The sequence below is a fragment of the Conger conger genome, chromosome 9 (genome assembly GCF_963514075.1).
Source record: "Conger conger chromosome 9, fConCon1.1, whole genome shotgun sequence".
Taxonomy (NCBI): Eukaryota; Metazoa; Chordata; class Actinopteri; order Anguilliformes; family Congridae; genus Conger; species Conger conger.
Genome location: NC_083768.1, coordinates 23,530,280 through 23,551,123, shown reverse-complemented (window position 1 = coordinate 23,551,123; position 20,844 = coordinate 23,530,280). Strand labels below are relative to the sequence as shown.

The 20,844-nt window shown below is 42.2% G+C and overlaps 1 protein-coding gene across 2 annotated transcripts in view; it reads left to right on the top strand.

Annotated features, from left to right (window-relative positions):
* LOC133137192 (adhesion G protein-coupled receptor B1-like) overlaps positions 1–10,861 on the top strand; it is a 30,499-nt gene extending 19,638 nt beyond the window's left edge. For both annotated transcript variants that reach the window (XM_061255298.1, XM_061255297.1), the window contains exons 19-32: positions 1,936–2,039; positions 2,187–2,289; positions 2,442–2,592; positions 2,811–2,880; positions 2,999–3,065; positions 3,464–3,549; positions 4,294–4,465; positions 4,569–4,664; positions 4,756–4,795; positions 5,189–5,808; positions 7,252–7,287; positions 7,594–7,698; positions 8,181–8,234; positions 8,809–10,861. In XM_061255298.1, the coding sequence (XP_061111282.1) occupies positions 1,936–2,039; positions 2,187–2,289; positions 2,442–2,592; positions 2,811–2,880; positions 2,999–3,065; positions 3,464–3,549; positions 4,294–4,465; positions 4,569–4,664; positions 4,756–4,795; positions 5,189–5,808; positions 7,252–7,287; positions 7,594–7,698; positions 8,181–8,234; positions 8,809–9,003 (1,899 nt within the window). In that variant the 3' untranslated portion in view covers positions 9,004–10,861. The remainder of the gene's footprint in view (positions 1–1,935; positions 2,040–2,186; positions 2,290–2,441; positions 2,593–2,810; positions 2,881–2,998; positions 3,066–3,463; positions 3,550–4,293; positions 4,466–4,568; positions 4,665–4,755; positions 4,796–5,188; positions 5,809–7,251; positions 7,288–7,593; positions 7,699–8,180; positions 8,235–8,808) is intronic.
* Positions 10,862–20,844: the final 9,983 nt, after the last annotated feature.

Here is a 20,844-nt window from a genome sequence, read left to right as displayed (position 1 = left end):
CTGGGTGGGTACGGACCACTGCTTCTGCTATATGTTCTCATAGGGAAAAACCTCCTTGTGCATTTTGATGGAATTCATTCTGTTCTTGTGCGCATTGCTGCAGCCTTTTCCCATTGGCTTATAATTTGTTCCCCTTCCACCAAAGAGATGATTGTCTGCGGGATATCTGTGGCCAATAGCTGCGATCGATTCCTCTGCTCTGTCCGGCACTCCCTGCCTGTATGGCATGTTGGACAGCTGCACAATAACAAAGCCGTTTACTAACAAAGACGTTGGGTAGCAAAGTGCCCCTCCCCCCTTAAATGCGATGTAGACATCTGCAAGCTCTATATAAAGGTAAACAATCCCCTGTTTAAGCTGTCTTAATAAGGCCAGCCTCCATATTGAAAGTCTTATTGTTTTTGTCACATTGAAGGCACTTGTACGTAATTTAAACCTATCGAAGTGATACATGTTTAGTGCCTTGTTTGAGAGTGCAGTGGCAGGTGGAATCTAGCTCTGCAAGCTTATGGTTATCAGTCCTCCTCTCCAACCTACAGACCCCCTGACATGCACCAGTTATCTCCATATTAACCTCTGGACCTGTTGATTGATCATACTTCAGTTAGAAATGGAAAATGTCAATTTGGTGGACCTTGCTCAAATCCCAGTTCAAATCTTGGGCAGAGGGAGGCTGGCTTTGACCATTTCATCGAGGCCCAGCATGTTTATTGCATATAATTTGCTGTGTAGATGCTGGAATCCTCTCATTTGAGTGCTGCTCTCAGACTTTGGACTCTGATCTGCCAGTTAAATGTAGTGTAATGCAAATGGTCAAAGAGAGCGATTTAAATGGCAGTTCCAGATTTTTTCTTGTTTTCATGACTGCAGTACAGCAGGTGCACCGTATAGTTTAATAATGATGTCTCCTGTTCTAGTTTAATACCCTGGTCCCAAATCAGACCGTCTCAAAGACAAAGCCAGTCAACATACAGTGTTTTCTCGCTTTGCTAAAGCCAGTCGCTGAGCTCTTGTTCTGATTAGGAGCTTTCCCCCTCGTCTGTGCTCTGACATGAAGCTTTCCTGGATCACCTGGGAATTCCAGCATTCCCAATGTAATGTCATTCCTGTTCTTAGCCCGCTCTGCCGTGCAGCTTAAACAGACGGCCCGGCCTCTACTTCCAACAGGGAACAGAGACAAGACCATAAACGCGGCCAATTAGCTGCACAGTGAGGGAGCGTCCGGGAGTCTTCCATTAGTCAGTGGCTCGGTCGGCCCCCTCCCTGGGTGAGTCAGTAGGCATAATAACAGGGACACACTGTGCTCACCCCTGCATCCGAAACACCGCACGGTACGTGCTGGAGTGTGTGTGGGAGGGGGAGGTCTAGTGACGAGATTCTCTGCGAAACGGCCGAGGGCTGGCAGTAGTTGGGTGACAAGGTTTAATTGCTGTTGGCGCGTGGGAGAGGCCGGTGATTAATGCCCACCTGTCTGCCCTGCTGAGGCAGGCGCTGATGTTGCTAGGCACTCGCGGCCGTGCACACGCGCCCGTGCACGGCTTGCAGCGGAGGGTCGCGGCTGCCATGGCAGCGCCAGCTCTCCGTTACCATGGCAACAGAGAGAAAGGCAGCGGTAACGCATATATGGTCGTGCAATCAGCTCAGTCGAAAGATACGGGCGTATATGTGTGGTGTGTGCGCACGAGTGACGAACACGCTCTTTTGTGTCTCGTTTGATTCCATAATTGGTCTGCTCGGAACTATGAATCATAATTACATTTTCCTTCAGTAATTCATCTGAAGCATGAATTTTCACAAGTCACCTTGAAGTCACCTTGCTAGGTAACTGTAGATATTGTGACAGTGGGAGGCTGCATACCTATATACCTGTGTGTGTGTGTGTGTGTGCATGTCCCTAATCTAAAGAAATGTCTTGTGTGTCTTTCTCTCTTGCAGAACATGGACAAAAGTCTTCTCCCGTCGGTAACGCTGATCGTGGGCTGTGGGGTCTCCTCCCTCACATTGCTCCTGCTGATCATCATCTACGTGTCTGTCTGGAAGTAAGAGACATCTCTCACTTATGTGCATTTTTAGGTTTCTTTTACTTGTGAAAGGGGGGGAGTTTGTGCAGTGCTAACCTGCAGACCCCCGACTAGACATTCTACCTCATGTACTGCTCCACCTCACTGCTGTGTCGTCCCCTGCAGGTACATCCGCTCCGAGCGCTCCGTCATCCTGATCAACTTCTGCCTGTCCATCATCTGCTCCAATGCTCTCATCTTGGTCGGCCAGACTCAAGCTCGCAACAAGGTACTTTCCGGCATTTCTGCCGTTCTCCTCGCCTCTCCTTACCCCTCTCCCCTCTGTTTTCTGCTCCCCTCTTCTCCTCCCCTGCCCAAGGTTCTGTGCTGGGTTTTGACGAACAGACTGGTGACCTCTCTTCTTCCTTCCCCCCGTCTCAGGTGGTGTGCATGCTGGTGGCCGCCTTCCTTCATTTCTTCTTCCTCTCCTCGTTCTGCTGGGTGCTGACGGAGGCGTGGCAGTCCTACATGGCGGTCACTGGCCGCCTGAGGAACCGCATCATCCGCAAGCGCTTCCTGTGTCTGGGCTGGGGTGAGCGTCTGTCTCAGTTTCACTCATCCCACAGTCTCTATCTTTTCATTGCCTCTCTCTGACTCTCTCCTCTCTTTTTCTATCCCTTTACACTCTCTGGTGTTCTTCCTTTGACTTCCTCGCCATGCTATCCTTCGCTTTCTTCTTCTGTCTCCTGTGAACTTCATCGCCCAATCCTCCCTCCATTCAGTGCTGACTCTCCTCTCTCTCTCCTCCAGGGCTCCCTGCACTGGTGGTAGCTGTGTCTGTGGGCTTCACCAAGACCAAGGGATACGGTACTGTCAACTAGTAAGTGTCATTTATTGATAAACACACTCAAACACACTACTGGTTCCACAGAGTACAAAAATGGTCTTGTTTTTTTTTATGGTTGACCACCATGTCTATGCTCTCTCCTCTCCTATAGCTGTTGGCTGTCTCTGGAAGGTGGCCTCCTCTACTCATTTGTGGGACCAGCAGCAGCAGTTGTTCTGGTATGTACACCTTACTGCTACATACCAGCACTATAGCCCCAGCAAGACACACCTGTGACAATCGCTTTACATGATCTGTTGCTGAGAAACATATTTTAGAGTCATGGCTGTTGCACTTGTGTTGTAAGAATTAAGTATGTTAAGACTTATTTGGTGCTTTGGCCATCGTGTGAAACATTGAATTACTGAACTATTGCTGGACATTAAGTCTGAATGCAAATATCATATGCAGTACTGTATATTCCATAAACACAGTAATAATGAAACCAGCCAGCATTGTAATTCATTTACATTAATTATGAATGGTATGGTCAGACAGGCTTGTTCACTTCAATTCAATGGGGTTCTGGTCAGAGAGTGAGAGGCACTCCTTCACTGGGTCTTTCTGTCTTTCACAGGTCAACATGGTTATTGGGATTCTGGTCTTTAATAAACTTGTGTCCAAGGATGGCATCACTGACGTGAAGCTGAAGGAGCGTGCTGGGTAGGTTTTATATCTTGGCCAAAATTTTATACTATATTATCTGAATGATTATTGAAATAATTTAAGTCTTAAAGTGGTCTTAAAACATGCAGAAAACATCTATTTGTAAAACATCTTTTATTGCATAACATTCAAAATAAAGTAAACATAAACATAAATAAATGTGCAGCTTATATTATCTAACAAAACAGTAACGACCTCTTATTCAGTAATAAATGTAAACATTTTGGCCCACTTTAACAAAAAGAAAAAGGAGTTACAGCATTTCAACCAAAAACATGCAGCTTGAGACCGAACCCTCTGAGGCTGGGGAAAAGCTCTGTTTCTGCTAACGTTATCTCCGGCTGCGGGGCTGTATGACCTCCGCCTCTCCATGGTACAATGCCAATAAGAAGATTAAGAAATGCTCTCCATATGTCCATAGCCGCGTACATACAGTATACAATAATTGCCTGGATTGACAGGGGCAAAACTAATTTGGCTGGGAACAATGCAATTCATCGTGTTGAAATGTATACTGAAATCTTTATTGACAGCATCATTAAATATGAAGCTACATCATGGACTCTAAACCCATTGTACAACCATTCAGCCACTGAATTAGCGTAGGATGTATAATGATGTAGTTAACGCTGGACATAATAGACATAATGGACATAACACTGTCATAATAGTTGGGCAGCTGTAGCTCTATGTGTATTGCAAATTGCTAATTGCTAATTTCATGTGGAAATTGTTCTTTAGGGCATCGCTGTGGAGCTCCTGTGTGGTGCTGCCTCTGCTCGCTCTCACCTGGATGTCTGCCGTTCTGGCTATCACTGACCGCCGCTCAGCCCTCTTCCAGATCCTCTTCGCCGTCTTCGACTCGCTGGAGGGCTTCGTCATTGTCATGGTCCACTGCATTCTGCGCAGAGAGGTAAACTGGGAGCTTTACTTCCAGAGGTTCACTGACATCTATGGTGAAATTCCCTCAGTTTGGAACACTTGTGTGTTAACCGTGTGCTGTGCCCCTGTTTTAGGTTCAGGAAGCGGTCAAGTGCCGCGTGGTCGACCACAAGGATGATGGGAACGGTGATTCCAGCAGCTCTTTCCACAACGGTCACACACAGCTGATGGTAAGCCCTGAAACAAGACTTGTTCATAGAAATATCACCAGATTGTTCAATTCCAGTTTGGCTTACGCTGCTGTTTGTTCCATTTTTTCAGTCTAACTTTGAGAAAGACGTCGATTCCTCCTGCAGACCAGGTGAGCTTCCTCAACCGCTCTCCCCTCTGCACAATGTCATAGTGTCACTGTCATTACTCCTCCTGGTTAAATACGTTTTTTATAGTTGTTTTCCACACACACACACGTACATATACATAAAATAGTCCTTTAGCAATAAACTGCATTTGGATAGTGGTGCTTACATGTAACAAAGCAAATGAGCTGACAGAATAAGGCATATGATCAGAGGACAGAGAATATGATCAAAGGATACTGCAGTGTTGGTACTGGTACTGAAGCAGTTTGGTATTGGCGACACTGGACTCCACATCAGAGTGTATTTTGTCACTATAGCTGTCTGGACTCAGGTAGTCTTTAGGACAGATCTATAAGTTATTACACCATGTGACCCAGGGCCCTCTCTGTCTTCAGGCACCCAGAAGCGCCCCTCCCTCACTCAGGGAGACGAGAAGGCACCCCCTCCGCCACTGACCATGCAGAAGGGCTCCAACTTCCACACCCTGCCCGCCAACCCCAACAAGATGCACCTGCAGAGCATGGCGGACTACGGCAGCCACACTCTCACCCTGAAGAGGGACAAGAGCCGCACGGGTGGAGAGCTGCCGGGCAGCAAGTCCATCTACATCTGCGAGGGCGAGCTCTTCAAGCAGCTGGACGCCGAGCTGAGCCGGGGCCCGTCCGAGGCTGGCGACGGCAGCAGCTACGTGCTCCTGCCCAACAACACCTCCACGCTGAAGCCCCGGCCCAAGGAGGAGCAGCCCCAGTACAACATCAGCATCGAGCAGCTGCCGCAGACCCGGCTGGTGCACCTGAGCAGCCCCGCCCCCGAGTCCGGCCACGGCTTCGGCCTGAAGAGCCTGCCCTCCGACCGGGTCAGCGTGTCCTGCTCCGAGAGGGACTCGCCCATCCAGAACCTGCACAACATCTCCAGCGAGTCGCACGTCACCAGCAGCATGTGCGACGCCGGGGAGTCGTGGAACTCCATGTCCAAGAGCGAGACCGTGTCCACGCTGTCCATGAGCTCCTTAGAGGTGAGACAAGCTCCAGAGGGAGGGGGGGCGGAGGAGGGTGGGCGCTCCGGGCCGTGAGGGCTTCTCGGAGCCGTCGGTTCACGTGTTTCGCTCCCGAAGTTGAAATCTGGGCTTGTGAGCCTTGTGAACTTTTCTCCCTCGTGACCTTTCCATGTGTGAATGACGATGAATCTGGGCTAATTATGCAGCACAGCCTGAATCTGTCACATCGCTCATTAGCGCTTCTTAATAATGTTAACACCCCTGAAAGTGAGTCTGACATGAAGCTGGGAAGGTCGGCGATGAGGCTCACATGCCATGCATCTCATCAATAACTCGCTATCATTTCTTTTACCTGGGGATATTAAATGCAATATGGTTAAAAGTGACTTAGTTTGTCACCTATTTACTGGCAGGAATGCATTATACTGTTGTTTCTTTCAACCATGTCAGTGTAGTCTAGTTACCCTCAAAGTAGTCTAGTACACTCGTCAAAGCTTTTTTGTTCTTACTGTTGATATTGAAATGAAATACCACCACTGCAAGTCACATTCGGGCATGTACAGAGAAGCTGAATATCACTGTGAGCTGACCTTTCTTTATTAAGAGGCGGCATCCAATATATTACCGATCACGATGGCGACAATTTTCTGCTTAAGTGGGGGTCCATTAGGCTAAGCCAGTGGTAGATCAGAGTCTATTAGCCTAAGTGTTCTGCATGGACGTGGAGAAGTGGGAGGGAGTATGCTTTTACATCCCGGCCTGAAAAGCTGTCGATGAGTCAGAACCCAACACAATCCATTCCTTCACATCACTCCACTTTTAATCATATTTATCATTTTTTATGTATCAATTTGCACAACCGTGCCTGTTCCTAATGCCCCTCAAATCACTCCCCTTCACGGTGTAATGGTCGTCTTGTCACCGTGTTATTAAAGATGTTCCCAGGCTTTTGGCCTTGCTCTCTATCGCTGGCAATAATTCAAGGCTTATCCAATACCTGGAACTGACATGTGACGGCCATTTTAGCTCTGAAGGATGAGGAGGAATCTATGTGCCAATGTGCTGCTTTCAGAAAATAAATAATTTAAGTAATTTCTGTGCTTCAAAGTGGTGTGTAATCAACGAGTCACTTCACCGAAGCGGTAGAACACTTAAGAGCCAAATGTTTCCGCTCTTGTAGACAGCTTTAATGTTGGATTCAGACTGCCTCCATATTTATTTGACTATTGGATCAATTGATCGAAATGTCATTTTGGCACTTTGAGAAATCGTTTAAGTAAGCACAGAATATTGATTACAATTTCTGTCCAAACAAGACTTAATTACAATCAGTTTACTGTTCTGTACTGTACAATTCATGAGATCATTTCAGCATTTTTCTATTTGCATTTCAGCTTTGATAAACGAGCCAATGTACAGAGAGAATATTGAACAAAACCATGTTCTTTGTTTCCTTCACAGAGGCGAAAATCCCGCTATGCTGAACTGGACTTTGAGGTAATTAGTCACCTTTTTATTAAGTAGTTTCTACTTAAGAATGAGCAGTAAAGTGAGGTCCCATCACACATACCTGTAACATGCATGCCAATATGGACAGCTAGGCCAGTTAGTGTTGATACAGTCTTGTAATATTAACATTATTCCAGTTTGACAGTTCATAATGAACTTCAATTCTGGAGGATATTGTAATTGTTTTACAGTTACATTTGTGAGCTGTGTAGTAACTGCGCTTTGTGTGGTGATGAGAGACAATGTTTTAACTGACAAGTGGGTTCTCTTGTTTTGTCTCCTGGCTCTGAGCAGAAAGTGATGCACACACGGAAACGTCACCAGGACATGTTCCAAGATCTGAACAGGAAACTGCAGCACTCCGAAAAGGACAGAGATTCCCCTCCCTCCGACTGTAAGGTGAGAGATGGACACACAGTTTTTCTCCCAGCAGTGCTGAAAGAAATGCTACAAATAGCTTACCTTTTTCTGATAATTATCTACTGGTTTGCATGACAACCAGCCTGCCAGGTTAAATAAGGATCGCTCTTCAGCAGCCAATACTCTTTTAAATTACATCTTTGTATGGTAGCTCTGCCCATGTAATTTTACTTATAATGGAGAAGAAAATTTTAAATAATGACTGTAAATAATGAATGTTTTATATAGCAGTTTTCATGCAATGTTTTAAAGTGGTTGTTGGATTTGTGTGGTAAAAAGTGAATCAGAACCAATCTCCGATCCATGTTTAATGTCGTCAAAGTAATTATTTTGGACTGACTTTTCTGCGAACTGTATTATTATAGTTATAGAAATGATTTTATCAGAAGAGCTAAAATAAAAATGATAGGATTCAGGAGTTAGGATTTTTTACAGAACAGGCTATGTTTGTGTTCCCCCAGCCGGTGCAGAGATGGAGTGTCTCTTCTGGAGGCAGTGACAAAACCAGCCTGAGCGTGAGTTCCCTTCTCTTCATTTCCCCCGTTCTTCTTTCAATCACGATATACGATATACGAATCACGATGCACTAGACAAAGAATGGTGGCATTTAAAACTGAGGTTGAGGGGTTAGCTTATCTATTAAGACGCTTGCACAAGTTCTGATTTACTTTTATAAATATTACCTTTATTTTACCAGGCAGGTCCAGTAAGATCTGAATCTTATTTACAGTGCCGTCCTGGCCTGATCTTACCAGTACTATCTGTGGCCAGCAGCCCTTCAGGGCTGCAAATATGTCTGCAAAATATTATAGATAGGAGCTTCTGAGATTTAACCATAAAAACATGGTGAATACATGGCATTATGAAACACGCTTTGTTGTGTTGTTTCTGACTCAGTATTGTAGTCTTTGGGTCTCTATCTTAGTCTCATATAATCTCACCGTTGTTCTAAGGCCTGTCTTTCATGTTCAGTGAGATCTGCAATACCACGCACAGGGAATGCAGCTGCTAGCATTTGTGTGACAGAGGACTTCCACTGTTATGTGTGTGGTCTGGGTTCACCTGCTGACATCGGCTTCCTATTGACAGGACAAACCTCAGACACCCAGTGAACGGGCTTGGGAGGGGGTCCAGAAGACCCACTCGCCCCCGTCGTGGGTGCGCAAGGACCTGGAGCCTCTCCCGGCCTCCCCCCTGCACCTACAGGCAGTGGAATGGGAGAAGTCCAGTGCCACCATCCCACTGGTGGGGCAGGAAATCATCGACCTGCAGACCGAGGTGTGAGGAGAACACCGCATTTCCCCAACAAGTCTTCTCGTCATTTCACAATCGCAGGGAAAGAAAGGAGCGGAAACAGAGAAGGAGAGAGTGAAAGGGCAGAGAGCAGAACGGAACGGGCTCACACCACATCCTGCGGTGCGAGTCCGTCACAACATATTGCGTTTGCTTCCTTTTCATAACACAGACAAAAAACTGGAACAGTGAAACCCCTTTGGTGGAGAGGGGAGAGGAGTCCAGTTGTGTTCTGATTTTAGCTGCTAGGACTCTCCTGCTCTCTTTTATCAGGGTTTGAGAATGGTGATATTAACAGGCTTGAAGTTGTGTCGCTCCTTTGACTGACGTGGAGCCCCTTCCGTGGGGAAGACTTGTCAAAGGATGGGCGCTAGAGCTTGCTGATGTGGCGTCTTCCAGCCATAGTAAAGCACTGCGGGAGAAGGACAAACATCGTCCACCCCCCCACTGGGATGGGCACGGTGGAGCTGCGATGACTCTCCTTCTTTTAGGCTTTTTTAAAAGTGGTGGTAGATGGACACCTTCCGTGTTTTGTGCTGTGTTCCTTTCATACTTTGAGCAGAACTGTTAATAAGAACGCACAAGATCTCGCTCAAATCGACCATGCCTTTAAACTCTACAGTGAAGACAGTGGAACTCTGCCTGCAGAGCTGAACATAATATTATGACGATGGACATTATTGTTATTATTAGTATTATTACTATTATTATTACTGTCTTTTATTATTGTTATTATTTTAGAACAATTCACATAATAACTACTTGTCCATATCATGCTGTTGCCATCTGTTTGTTTTCCAGATGTATCAATTACATTTAGAAAAAGATATACTTCATAGGAAACCCAAGAGATCACAAATCAAGAATCTCAAATCCAGAATCGCAGATAAAAGACAGGGGACCAGGGTCAGAAAGTTTGTTGGAGAGGGTGATATTACAATCTGTACATCAGAAAAGGAAAACAGTTGATCATTCTGTATCTTACTGGCAGGTATCAGTTTGGTCTCATTAAGGGTAGGGTAAACCCTTTGGAAAGCAGACCATAGGATAAAGCTCTGCATCGTAGTGCTCCAGAATCTGCTGTGGTCCAATGGCATTCCATTCTGGGCCTCCCTATGGCAATATGTCGAGCCAGGGTGCCTGACAGGGTTTCCTACAGTGAGTCCTCTAGGAGGTAAACCCTTTGTGTTTTAATATAAGTGTTTAGAAAACGTGTGAAATCTGATGGTGATGTACACACAGAATAGATATATCAGTTTTAGGACAAGCAGTGGTCATATCATAGCATATATCATATCATATCCTTGAAAAAGTGTACTTCAGAGTATATAAATGCTTCTACGAAAACAAAAGATCTATTTATATAAGAGTATATGAGTATAAAAACTGTGATTCAGAAGAGACTTTGTACATTTCTAGAAAGCACAAGGCTCCTGAGAGTCCTGTGATACAGTATTGTAATTCTGTGAACATACATGTACATGGGATGAATTTCAGCCAATGTCTTCTGTGTTTCAGGATATATATTTTTTCTAAATTCTTCACACTGTTGAATCACTCAACTTTCAGTGTTCTGTAATAATGTAATGGTGTGTGTAATAATATCACTGCCAATACCACACCATCCCCACCCCTGCCCCAAATCCCTGATCTCGTCTACCTTCCTGCAACATCCTTTCCCCAGCCCTGAACTACCTCCACTTCCCTCCTTCTGAATCAGAGTTCTGTTTGTCTGAATCTCTTCACCTTTTTTCTAATCTGTTGCATTTTTCATTGTTAATGTACAGTTTTCAGAGCACAAGTTGAATATGTAATTTGTAATAATAAAATATACCTAGGTTATAAACAACGGCCTTGGTGTGGTACTGCTTTAATGTGAATGGAGCATGGCGGCTTGTTTGGGATTTACAGAGCCGAGTCTTAAGGAATATATGCAGTGCCTCTCAGCACTTTTTTTGTGCTCCACAATTACATCTGTTACACTTTGCTGCAGTGTCAAAATGGCCGCCGGTGATGCTAAAGAAGCTCATTATAATACATTTTAGGTGGACCAGCTACATGTGGTGGTTGTGTGTCTTCAATATCAGAACGTAAGATGAATGAAGAAAAATTAGAAAAACCCATCCCCAGACATGTCCGCCTGTCCTCAACTTGTTTTGATTTCATAATTTTGCAATATAGTTTGGCCCAAGCAGTTTGATTAATTATTGAACAAATATGATTTGGTGATAGTTGATTTAATAATAGAAAGACTGTCGTAATAAATGAGTGCCAATGGTGTCTGGTAGCCACAAGCATTACAAAACTGCCCATAGCCTTGTTCAGGGGTCTTATATGGCAATCCTCATCTTCTATCACGCCAGTAGCTCTTATGGCCGGACAAACAGTTACCTGCTGTGTGCCTTCAGCTGCTGCACGTGACATAGACTTCTCTGATACCATGACAACACAGCAGTTATAAAAATTTGAACATGCGCAGACGTGAATGCAGCACAGACATTATTTTCCCTGAGGGCTTTGTGAATGGAGAAGAGAGAATGGAAAGTAATGGAATATATCTGGGGGAAAAGGACAGTTGAGCAGTGGGCTAAAAGCAAAGTGTAGCTCTTTGAAAATGATGTATAATTTCACGGAATTCAAGTGAGAATTCTTAGAGAATCATTGAGTACAATGTCTTATCTTTCCATTTGCTCTGGATCCTTACTTACTAAAGGGGAAGGTTTTAATACAAACCTTCATATTTCTGCAGAAATTTTCCTTTTTCAGTTTTATCCCTATTCTTCTGAATTGGAATAACAAATTAATTTGGTTTGTACTTTTTGCTGCAACCTCTCCTTCAAACATCTCAAGCATTTTTCCGCAGGAATTCAAAATGTGCTTTCCAACATTGTGCAAATGGAGTAATGGTGTCACTTTGCCCTCTCCTGTGTATAGTTACTTGCCTCGCAGCATTTGAACCAGATTTCTGTAACCTTTGTGTAACCTCTTGTTTCACTGTTTCTTTCAAAGGAACTGCCATCACTCTGAAGACACAGGGATTAAACAGAGAACATCATGCTCTAAAAGCCCTTGTCGGCCAATCTACTCCTCATGACCCCAGTGGGATTCTGTCAATCATTGTCTTACTAGCAATGACAACAGTGTCCTGAACATCTGTGATGTTTTGGCTGTTGCCATAGAAATCCACAGGGGTCAAGTAAACTTTCAACATCTACAATATGTTGGCTACTAAAATAAATACATCAGTAACCCATTGCCAACCTACAAGAGAACCTGTTCTTCTATTGCTGAAGAGATAGCTGAAAAAGGGCAAACATATGTTTTCCTTGATTCTCCTATTGTGTGCAGTTTTATGAATAATTTAAACACATCTAGTTCACAAGTATTTACCTGTACCTCTTGCTTTGAAAAGCAAACTCTTACAATATTTTCAACAACAACTGTAGTAGTATAAAGAAGTGTTCCCACATGCTGACTATTACCAAATCCTGAATTGTATTGTTGCTAACGTTTCAATCTACAAAGCCTTCATCTGAGCTGTATATCAGCAGCTTCCTGGTGTGTTTCGTGAACATCCCATTAGGGCTGCCCCCAGTGGTCGACTAGATAATCGGCCAGATAATCTTTCGTCGACTGAGATTCCTTCAGTCGAATCGTAGCGGGCAAAAGCAATTCCCTTGGGCGTTATCATATGTTTCTGGTCGCATAGTGTGCCACTATAGCACATAATTCCTTAATGGAATGCCCACTGTCTATAATGGATACAATTATTATTATAATTAAAAAAACATCTTATATTAACCTGTAGTATGAATTAATTTTTTATTAAAAAAGGAATTGATAATGTTAATGAAGTGATGAAATGGTAATGAAATGGTAATGTGACACGACACATTAGCATTTCACGAATCTGACATGGATGTGACTGAGCGTAGCCAATGCTGAATACACAAGATACGCAAGTGGTGCAATCTTCCAAGTTCAGCCCATTACATCATATGTTGGCTATTCCAGTTATGTCTCACAAAAGACCGCTCAAGTATGGAATCATTTTGAGCATTTGTAGGACAACCCAAATAAGGCAAATGCAAGCTATGCAAGCAGGACTTTTCCCGGTGATGTCCTTTTACACAATTTATTAGTCCGGCGATCATTCAATATCGAAAGCTAAATTACACTAAATGCACAGATGAATCACAAATGGCCATTCGAGTGGCGAGCGGTCATAGGTGATGAGATAATGAGATGATTTTCATTTTTGTAATGAGATACCTGAGTTGGTTCATCACTGTGGCTAAACGGGAAACATGTGGCCTCTTCCATTTTGTTGAAAAGACAGCGATGATTACACGCCATAGTCTTATTTTGAAAATATAAATTCTCTCTATATGTCTCAATGTTTCTGTACAAGCTCCGCTGTGCAGAATCTTACGTCCGCTTACCATTGGGGATGGGGCTATTCATAATGTATAGGTCTAAGATATACACATTAATATTTTAGCTATATTTCACATCATCATACTTAAAGTATTTTTTTTTATGTCCGTTAAAATAGTTACGGCATATTTTTATTTATTCAAGTTATCAGTCCTATGGTTAAAGAGTTTTAATAAAAACAACAAATTGTTCCAAATGGCTGCTGTTCTGACTAAAAGCTGACTGGTAAAGCGGTCCATGTCAGCCTGCCCTTTCCTTAGCAGAACTTCAGCTCACTATAATTTTCATATTCCTCTGTAGCATTCCTCTGTAACACTGGCTTGATTCACATAAGTGCTGAGACAAACCCACAGGACAGGGAAAGTCTAACATAGATCCACAACCAACAAAGTGATCATTTGTGAGTGATGCACTCAGCAGAGATGATATATTTCTCTTATGAGGAAGTAGTTACCACTTGCATCGATAATAACACAAAATCTGTTCAGACATCCAATATCCGCATTAGAAGAAAAAATATTGCATCACGCAATGTTCTTTTTGCAGATATGACACGATCATAAGGGCTGATATCTGTGGGTGTAATTTGAAGAAGACATTAGAGGATCTGATATGCAAGAAGTTCCAAGAACTGACGTGGTATTGCATTATATTATTACATTCACCAAGCACTTTATTAGGAAAATGTTTACTTTATTACACCTACTTATTCATGCGATTATCTAATCAGCCAATTGTGTGGCAGCAGTGCAATGCATACAATCACATAGATGCGGGTCAGGATGCCCTGTTAATGAGCGACGTCAGAAGAGAAGGTCCAGACTGGTCAAGGCAGAGAGGAAGGTGACAGTAATGCAAATACCCACACATTACAACCGTGGTATACAGAAGAGCATCTCTGAAACCACAACGCATCATAACTTTAAGTGGATATGCTACAGCAGTAGAAGTCTAAAAAATATGTCTGATAAATACCTAATAAAGTGCTCGGTGAGTATATATTTTTATCAAACACAACAATTGTTATCTGTTACAACATGAAAAGTCTAAAAGTGCAGAATTGAGAAGGGAAAAGATGGTGGAATTGACATTGTGTTGAAGGGATATGAACCCTGTTTTATTTTCTTATTTGATACTTTATTGTGTAATTACACATTTATTATCACGCAAGCATATACAACATTAACACATATTAATAGAAAATTACTATTATATAATCTGCTTAAAATTCAGAAGGTCACAAAATTAATTGAATTGGTCTGACCTCAAGTCATTTTGTAAATATAATGACCTTTCCATGCTATTACACTCTACTTCCAATACATAATGCATGATCTATTAATGATATGAGGTGAATGCTCTGTTTCCAGAAGCATAATTATAGCTGAATATCAGGTTGCAATCAAATGTCTTGCTAAGCCTAACAATTAAGGCGGGCACATGAGCTCAAATGGGTGAGCCCTGAGGTCACTACGTAGCCTTTTCTTTTTCAACTCGAACTGTGCAAGTGGGGCTAATCCATTGAGGTACTAATCCACAGCCACGCAACAGGACACTTTAGTACATGACTAACAAATATGTACCTTGATTGCGTCAATGTCAAATGAGAAACAGTCTCTTGAGCGTAATATGCAGGGGGTATGACTACCCTCCCTGCCGTGCATAACAGTATGGCTCGTGGGAGGTTATGCGGCTGAGTGGTTGGCATGCAGGGTGGAATGAGCAATAAAAACATTATGAACCAAGACAGGCTTTTCATATGGCACAGCTACTGGATGCACAGCCCCAAGATTACAATTCAAATTCTGGTGTAGACATTAATGAGTGCTGCCCAAACTGCAACCTGAATCATTTGAAGATGTACAGGATATGTTCATATATGCAAATTATGAAATTAAATGATTATGTCACTTGATTGTCTGTAAACAATGCATTGTCACAGTGGTCCATGCTTCTTAACCATGAGACTTGAACCATGTAAGACATTCAGCTATATTCAAAGCCCACTAATGTTTCCATGGAAACATTTTCTGCATGGGCTGTCCTTCTGTATCAATATTGCCATAGAAACCAATGTAGGATCCAGCATTCCATCAACGTGCTGCTGACGCAAAACATGGACAGCTATACACTGGCTCAGAACAATGGTGCGCACTAGGGTACGTAGAGCTTCCGGTGTACAAAAGCAATGAAGACTGCTAATGTGGAGCTGGTGCAGGGCTCATCTTCTTACACTGCCAGGTTGATTGTAGCAATACACCTTGTGGTCTCATATTGAATGGGATGAACTGTGCCAGTGCTATCTGTGACCCAGAGATAGTCAGCGATGTCACTCCATGCATACATTTTACTAGTTAACTAATTATGCAACATTTCTGCATAATTGTCAAAAAAAATGCAGCACTGCCATAAAATGAAATTTATTGGACCTTTTCTTCCATATACAATACCTAATAAAGAGGAAGCATATATGTATATATGTCTTTTAAAGATAAATGTAAAACACATTACAGGATGTGGAAACCTTGGAATGATATTGTACATTAACAGACACAGGATCACTTTAAATAATGTTCAATTTCCATTTTTTGTAATTTTCCTACTCAGTTACTACAAGGACATGCAGAATGTAACAAGTTGCAGATGTCTCGTCAACAAAGCAGCTGGTGTTCTGTTCAGTGATCATGCAGAGAACCCAGCTAGACAAGGCTGTGAATTCATCATCTCTCTCTCTCTTTTTAAATACATTGCAGTCCATAAATATTTGGACAGGGGTACAATTTCTGTTCTTTTGGTTCTGTACTCCAGTACATTCCAGTACAAATTAAACAATGAATATCAGGTTGAAGTGCAGACTGTCACCTTTAATTTGAAGGTATTTAATTTATCAATTTCAAGAATGAAACTCTTGTGTACAATGAACCATTTTCCTGAAATCTGCATTTTCATCTGCAACTTTGCTGTGCATCTGCTATGTGTAGTTTTAATGACTGTCATGTATTTTCAAGATCTGTCCTGTTTTCCAATTTCTGGCCCCAGCGCTACAGCACTTAGTGGCTGTCTAATTGCTACCTTATTTTACAGATAGAAATTTTGAAGGTTCAATGAGGTGGTTTCTAGTGTAATTGTTCCCTTCATTTAAAATGCAGACAGTAATGGTAATTGTTCCATTCATTTAAAATGCATACAGTAATGGTAATTAATATTCCATCATTTCTCAGCAATCAACATTTTTCTCTGGGCTTGCATTAGTAAGTGTTTTCTACATAACAGCTATCTTTATTTATGAGAGACATTGTTCAGTAACTGCTCTATAGAGCAGGTGAATGGTGGAATAACAGTAATCTGCATATTGAAGTGTACAGAGTATGGGGTAATAATTTGCGAACAAAGAAAAACAAAACTCAACTAGAAATTCCGATCACTGAGAGATCAAGAAAAAAGCCTCCCCTCGCCTGCCCTTCCACTGCCTAGGTTTGTTTTTCTTCCCAATGCACTGCAAATCCAATTTCAATATAACTCCCTTTTATACTGTAGACCATGACTCACCACAGGAGAACTATACCTTGTAAATATGTAGACATGTTGGGTCACTGAGATGGATAAATTATTCTAGGCTGAAATTATGCTAAATTGAAATCCATCTCAAAAGTATGTTCATATCCTGATTGAATAACTGGGCTATATGCATTTAACCTACGTTACGGCATAGATTTACAGTGATGCAAACCTTGAGTATATACAAACAATTTTAGCCCCAAAAAGTGCCAATTTTTGTCCTTGACCTCTGACAGGGTGACATTGGCTCAGGAGGTAAGAGCAGTCGTCTGGCAGTCAGAAGGTTGTGGGTCGATCCCGCCCCAGGTGTGCCGAGGTGTTCCTGAGCAAGACACCTAAATGCTTCTGACGGGCTGGTTGGTGCTTACCATAGCAGCCAATCACTGTGAGTGAGCATGAATGAATGAATGGGTGAATGAGAAACATAAATTGTGCAGCGTTTTGGATAAAGGCGCTATATAAATGCCAACCATATACCGATATAATTGTCATTTCAGAATTATGTGCCCCATGTCAAGGTTCAAGTTGATAGTTCTTGAGTTATCAGAAAAAAAGAAAAGAAAAGATTGCCGGGGATGGATCAGGAATGCAAAGAGATATTCCCCCAGTGTATGACAAGAGTGGACATAAGGTGTAGCATGGATGAGAACACGACCAAATGTACCCTGCATGTAACCAAGACCATTGCTTTACATTTTCACAAAAACTTTACTGTATTACAGTATTGGGGTGTATTCGCAATATTGCCATGACTCGTTTTTGTAGCAAATACTGTAGTACATAATCTATACACTGTCTTCAATACTATCAACAATAACTATATATATTAATTTATACAAAAGAAAAACAAAACAATTTACTATTGGCATAAAACAGTGCACCTACTGCAGTGCTACCTGTAGTTAGTGTTTTAGGTCCTTGTATTATGACTGGAAAAGTGTTCTTGGTGGGAGAAGACTAGTGCTGCTGATTTAGTGTAATGATGTTTGGCAGAATAGTATTTACCTTAGGTAGTATCCACCAAAGCTGCTTGTCGGTGCAGAAAACTGTGGGAAAGTTTTGGAAAAGTGAACTCTACTGAAAAAAACTGTCATAACCAGTTGTTTTGATTTCTCAATGACATTTCTATTGTGGTTCACAGACTACTTGAGGTAGTAAATATGAATCTATGCCTTAATATTGACAGAGATGAAAGTTCTTGCATTAATATGAACTTAATGTTCAGCATTTCATAATCAAACAAACATCACATTTCCTATGATACCAAATGTACACATCACCTTTATCTTATTTTTTCACAATATGACAAGAAATCAGTGATAAATACAAAAAATATTGATTCAGCACACTGGATTTTGTAAGGCGTCAGTGTTTATTTCTCATATTCTGTGCAGATTTTAAGGAGATATCTCTGACATCTGTGTGCCCTATGGTCATGCGATTGGATCAGTATTCCAGACCTTTACATGACAAATATACCAACAAAAGCAAATATTGTGACATAAAAGCCAACAAAAGTAGATTAGAGTCTTTTTAAAGTAGATAGTTGTCTTGCCCCTGGTGTTACTCTTGTTCACAGTGTGCAGAAAAATTGCCCCAAATGTTCCTTTGTTCCTCCATGCAGGAAGACATGGCCTTACATCTTGTTGCTAGGTTTTATGGTTGCCAGGTTACATTACTTCCGTTATGGCAACCACATGAAATTGAGAGCTGAGCAATGAAAAAATCCAGTGATGGGACTCCAAAATGGATTTTGATCAGCGGCAGTTAGCAGATCTGAAGCCAACATAGTTGCTCTCTTTTTGAAGGAGAATGGCACAAATGTATATCGCGCAACTGCTGAGTATCCCAGCTTTCAAACTAGTTGTCCCAGCAAGGCCTGTGGCAATCTTAGAAAACATGTTTTTGCTGATACTATACATCGGAATGGGACAACAAAGTTTCAGGTTGAAGCTTGACACTGGGCACATATGTTTCAAATGACAACTATATAGGTCAAGGTCATATGGATACATTCAAAAAGAGGTACAACAAAAATGAACACATTTTGGTTACAATTGTCCATGTATACTCATGGTTTGCATTAAATGCATATATCCCGGTTATTCAATCTGAACATGGATATACAGCAGCCTTGCACAATTTACCCATCACAGTGTCCTAACATACAGTATGTACATATTTACAAGGCATAGTTCTCCCCTGTGGTGAGTTGGGGTCTACAGTATAAAAGGGAGTTATATTGAAATTGGAATTGCAGTGCTTTGGGAAGAAAAACAAACCAAGGCAGTGGAAGGGCAGGCAGGGGGAGAAATTTCCAGAATTTCTAGTTTTTTCTGTGTTAGATTTATCTTCTTTATCAGCATTATGCCAAATGTTACACACATCTCATCTTACACTGATTCTGATTCACTTTCATCTTTTCTCCTATCGAAAGCCTGTGTGCACCTTTAAATTATAATGGATCATAGTGTTTTATGAAAGAGTTTCAGCTTTTTCTTGCCGGTGTGTACGTGCATAGACTGTAGGTTATTCCTTGCAGCACAATTTCTGCAAATCTCTTGGAAAACAGTGCCCCCTGTCAATCAAACATGGCTACTGCAGCAGAAAACATCTCTTTGGTCAACTTCCCATAAATGGGCATGACGGAAGCTTGTGAATCTGCAAGGTGTTGGGGGAAGTAAGAAGCAGAAAAGAACACAGCCCCAAACCTCATGTACATTATAAAGTTAATGCTTATATCTACCATACCTACTTTGTACATTTTCCCTACCCTTCCAAGCAGTTTCTAACACAATACCATACCATAGCAAGACATATTTACACGTTGACATGAATACTCCAGTCCCACCATAAACCAATATTAGCTTTGAAACAAAAGAGACAAACAAAAACCTCACATCTGTTCATGGAAGACTCATGCAGGCTTTCCTGTTTCAACCCCCCCCCCCCCCCACACACACACACACATTCCCCACACAGATGAACAGTAATTGATGGTGGAGAATGTCAAGGCCAATGTGTCCGTTCGTTGGCTGTCATTCATTTCTTTGTCACCCAGGTCCTGACTCATGTCTGACTCATGTTCAGTGGACACCCACTTCCTGTTCTGTGAGGCAGACTCCTATTATGTGCTTCATCCGACAGGCCGTGCTTCACATTCTCCCTTGCGCTTCTGCTTTTGCTCGGAGATTCAAATGACATTATCACTGTTGAACAACATCCCTCACCCGTCGCTCATTGTGTGAGAATAATATTGTACTGTTCAAGGTTGCTGATATTATTTCGAACAATCAACAGAACACAGTCCTGATTCTCAGAGACAGTATGAGGGCTATGCGTGCTGGGTTCTGTAACCTGGTCATGAAATGGGTCATTGTCACAATTATACTCAGTGAGAAATTTATTAAGTAGACCTGTACACCAAATATTTAATCAGCCAATCATGTGGCAGCAACTAAATGCATAAAAGCGTTCAGCTGTTGTTCAGACCAAATGTGGGGAAGGGGGAAGAAATGTGATCTAAGTGACATTGACTGTGGAATGATTGTTGGTGGCAGACAGGGTGGTTTGAGTATCTCAGAAACTGCTGATCTCCTGGGATTTTGACACGTAACAGTCTCTAGAGTTTGCAGAGAATGGTGGAAAAAACAAAAACATCCAGTAAGCAGCAGTTCTGAGGGGGCAAAAAACATGTTGTTAATGAGAGAGGTCAGAGGAGAAGGACTAGACTGGTCGAAGCTGACAGGAAGGAGACAGTAGCACAAATAGCCATGCATTACAAAAGTGGTATGCAGAAGAGCATCTCTGAACACACAATGCATCAAACCTCTGTGG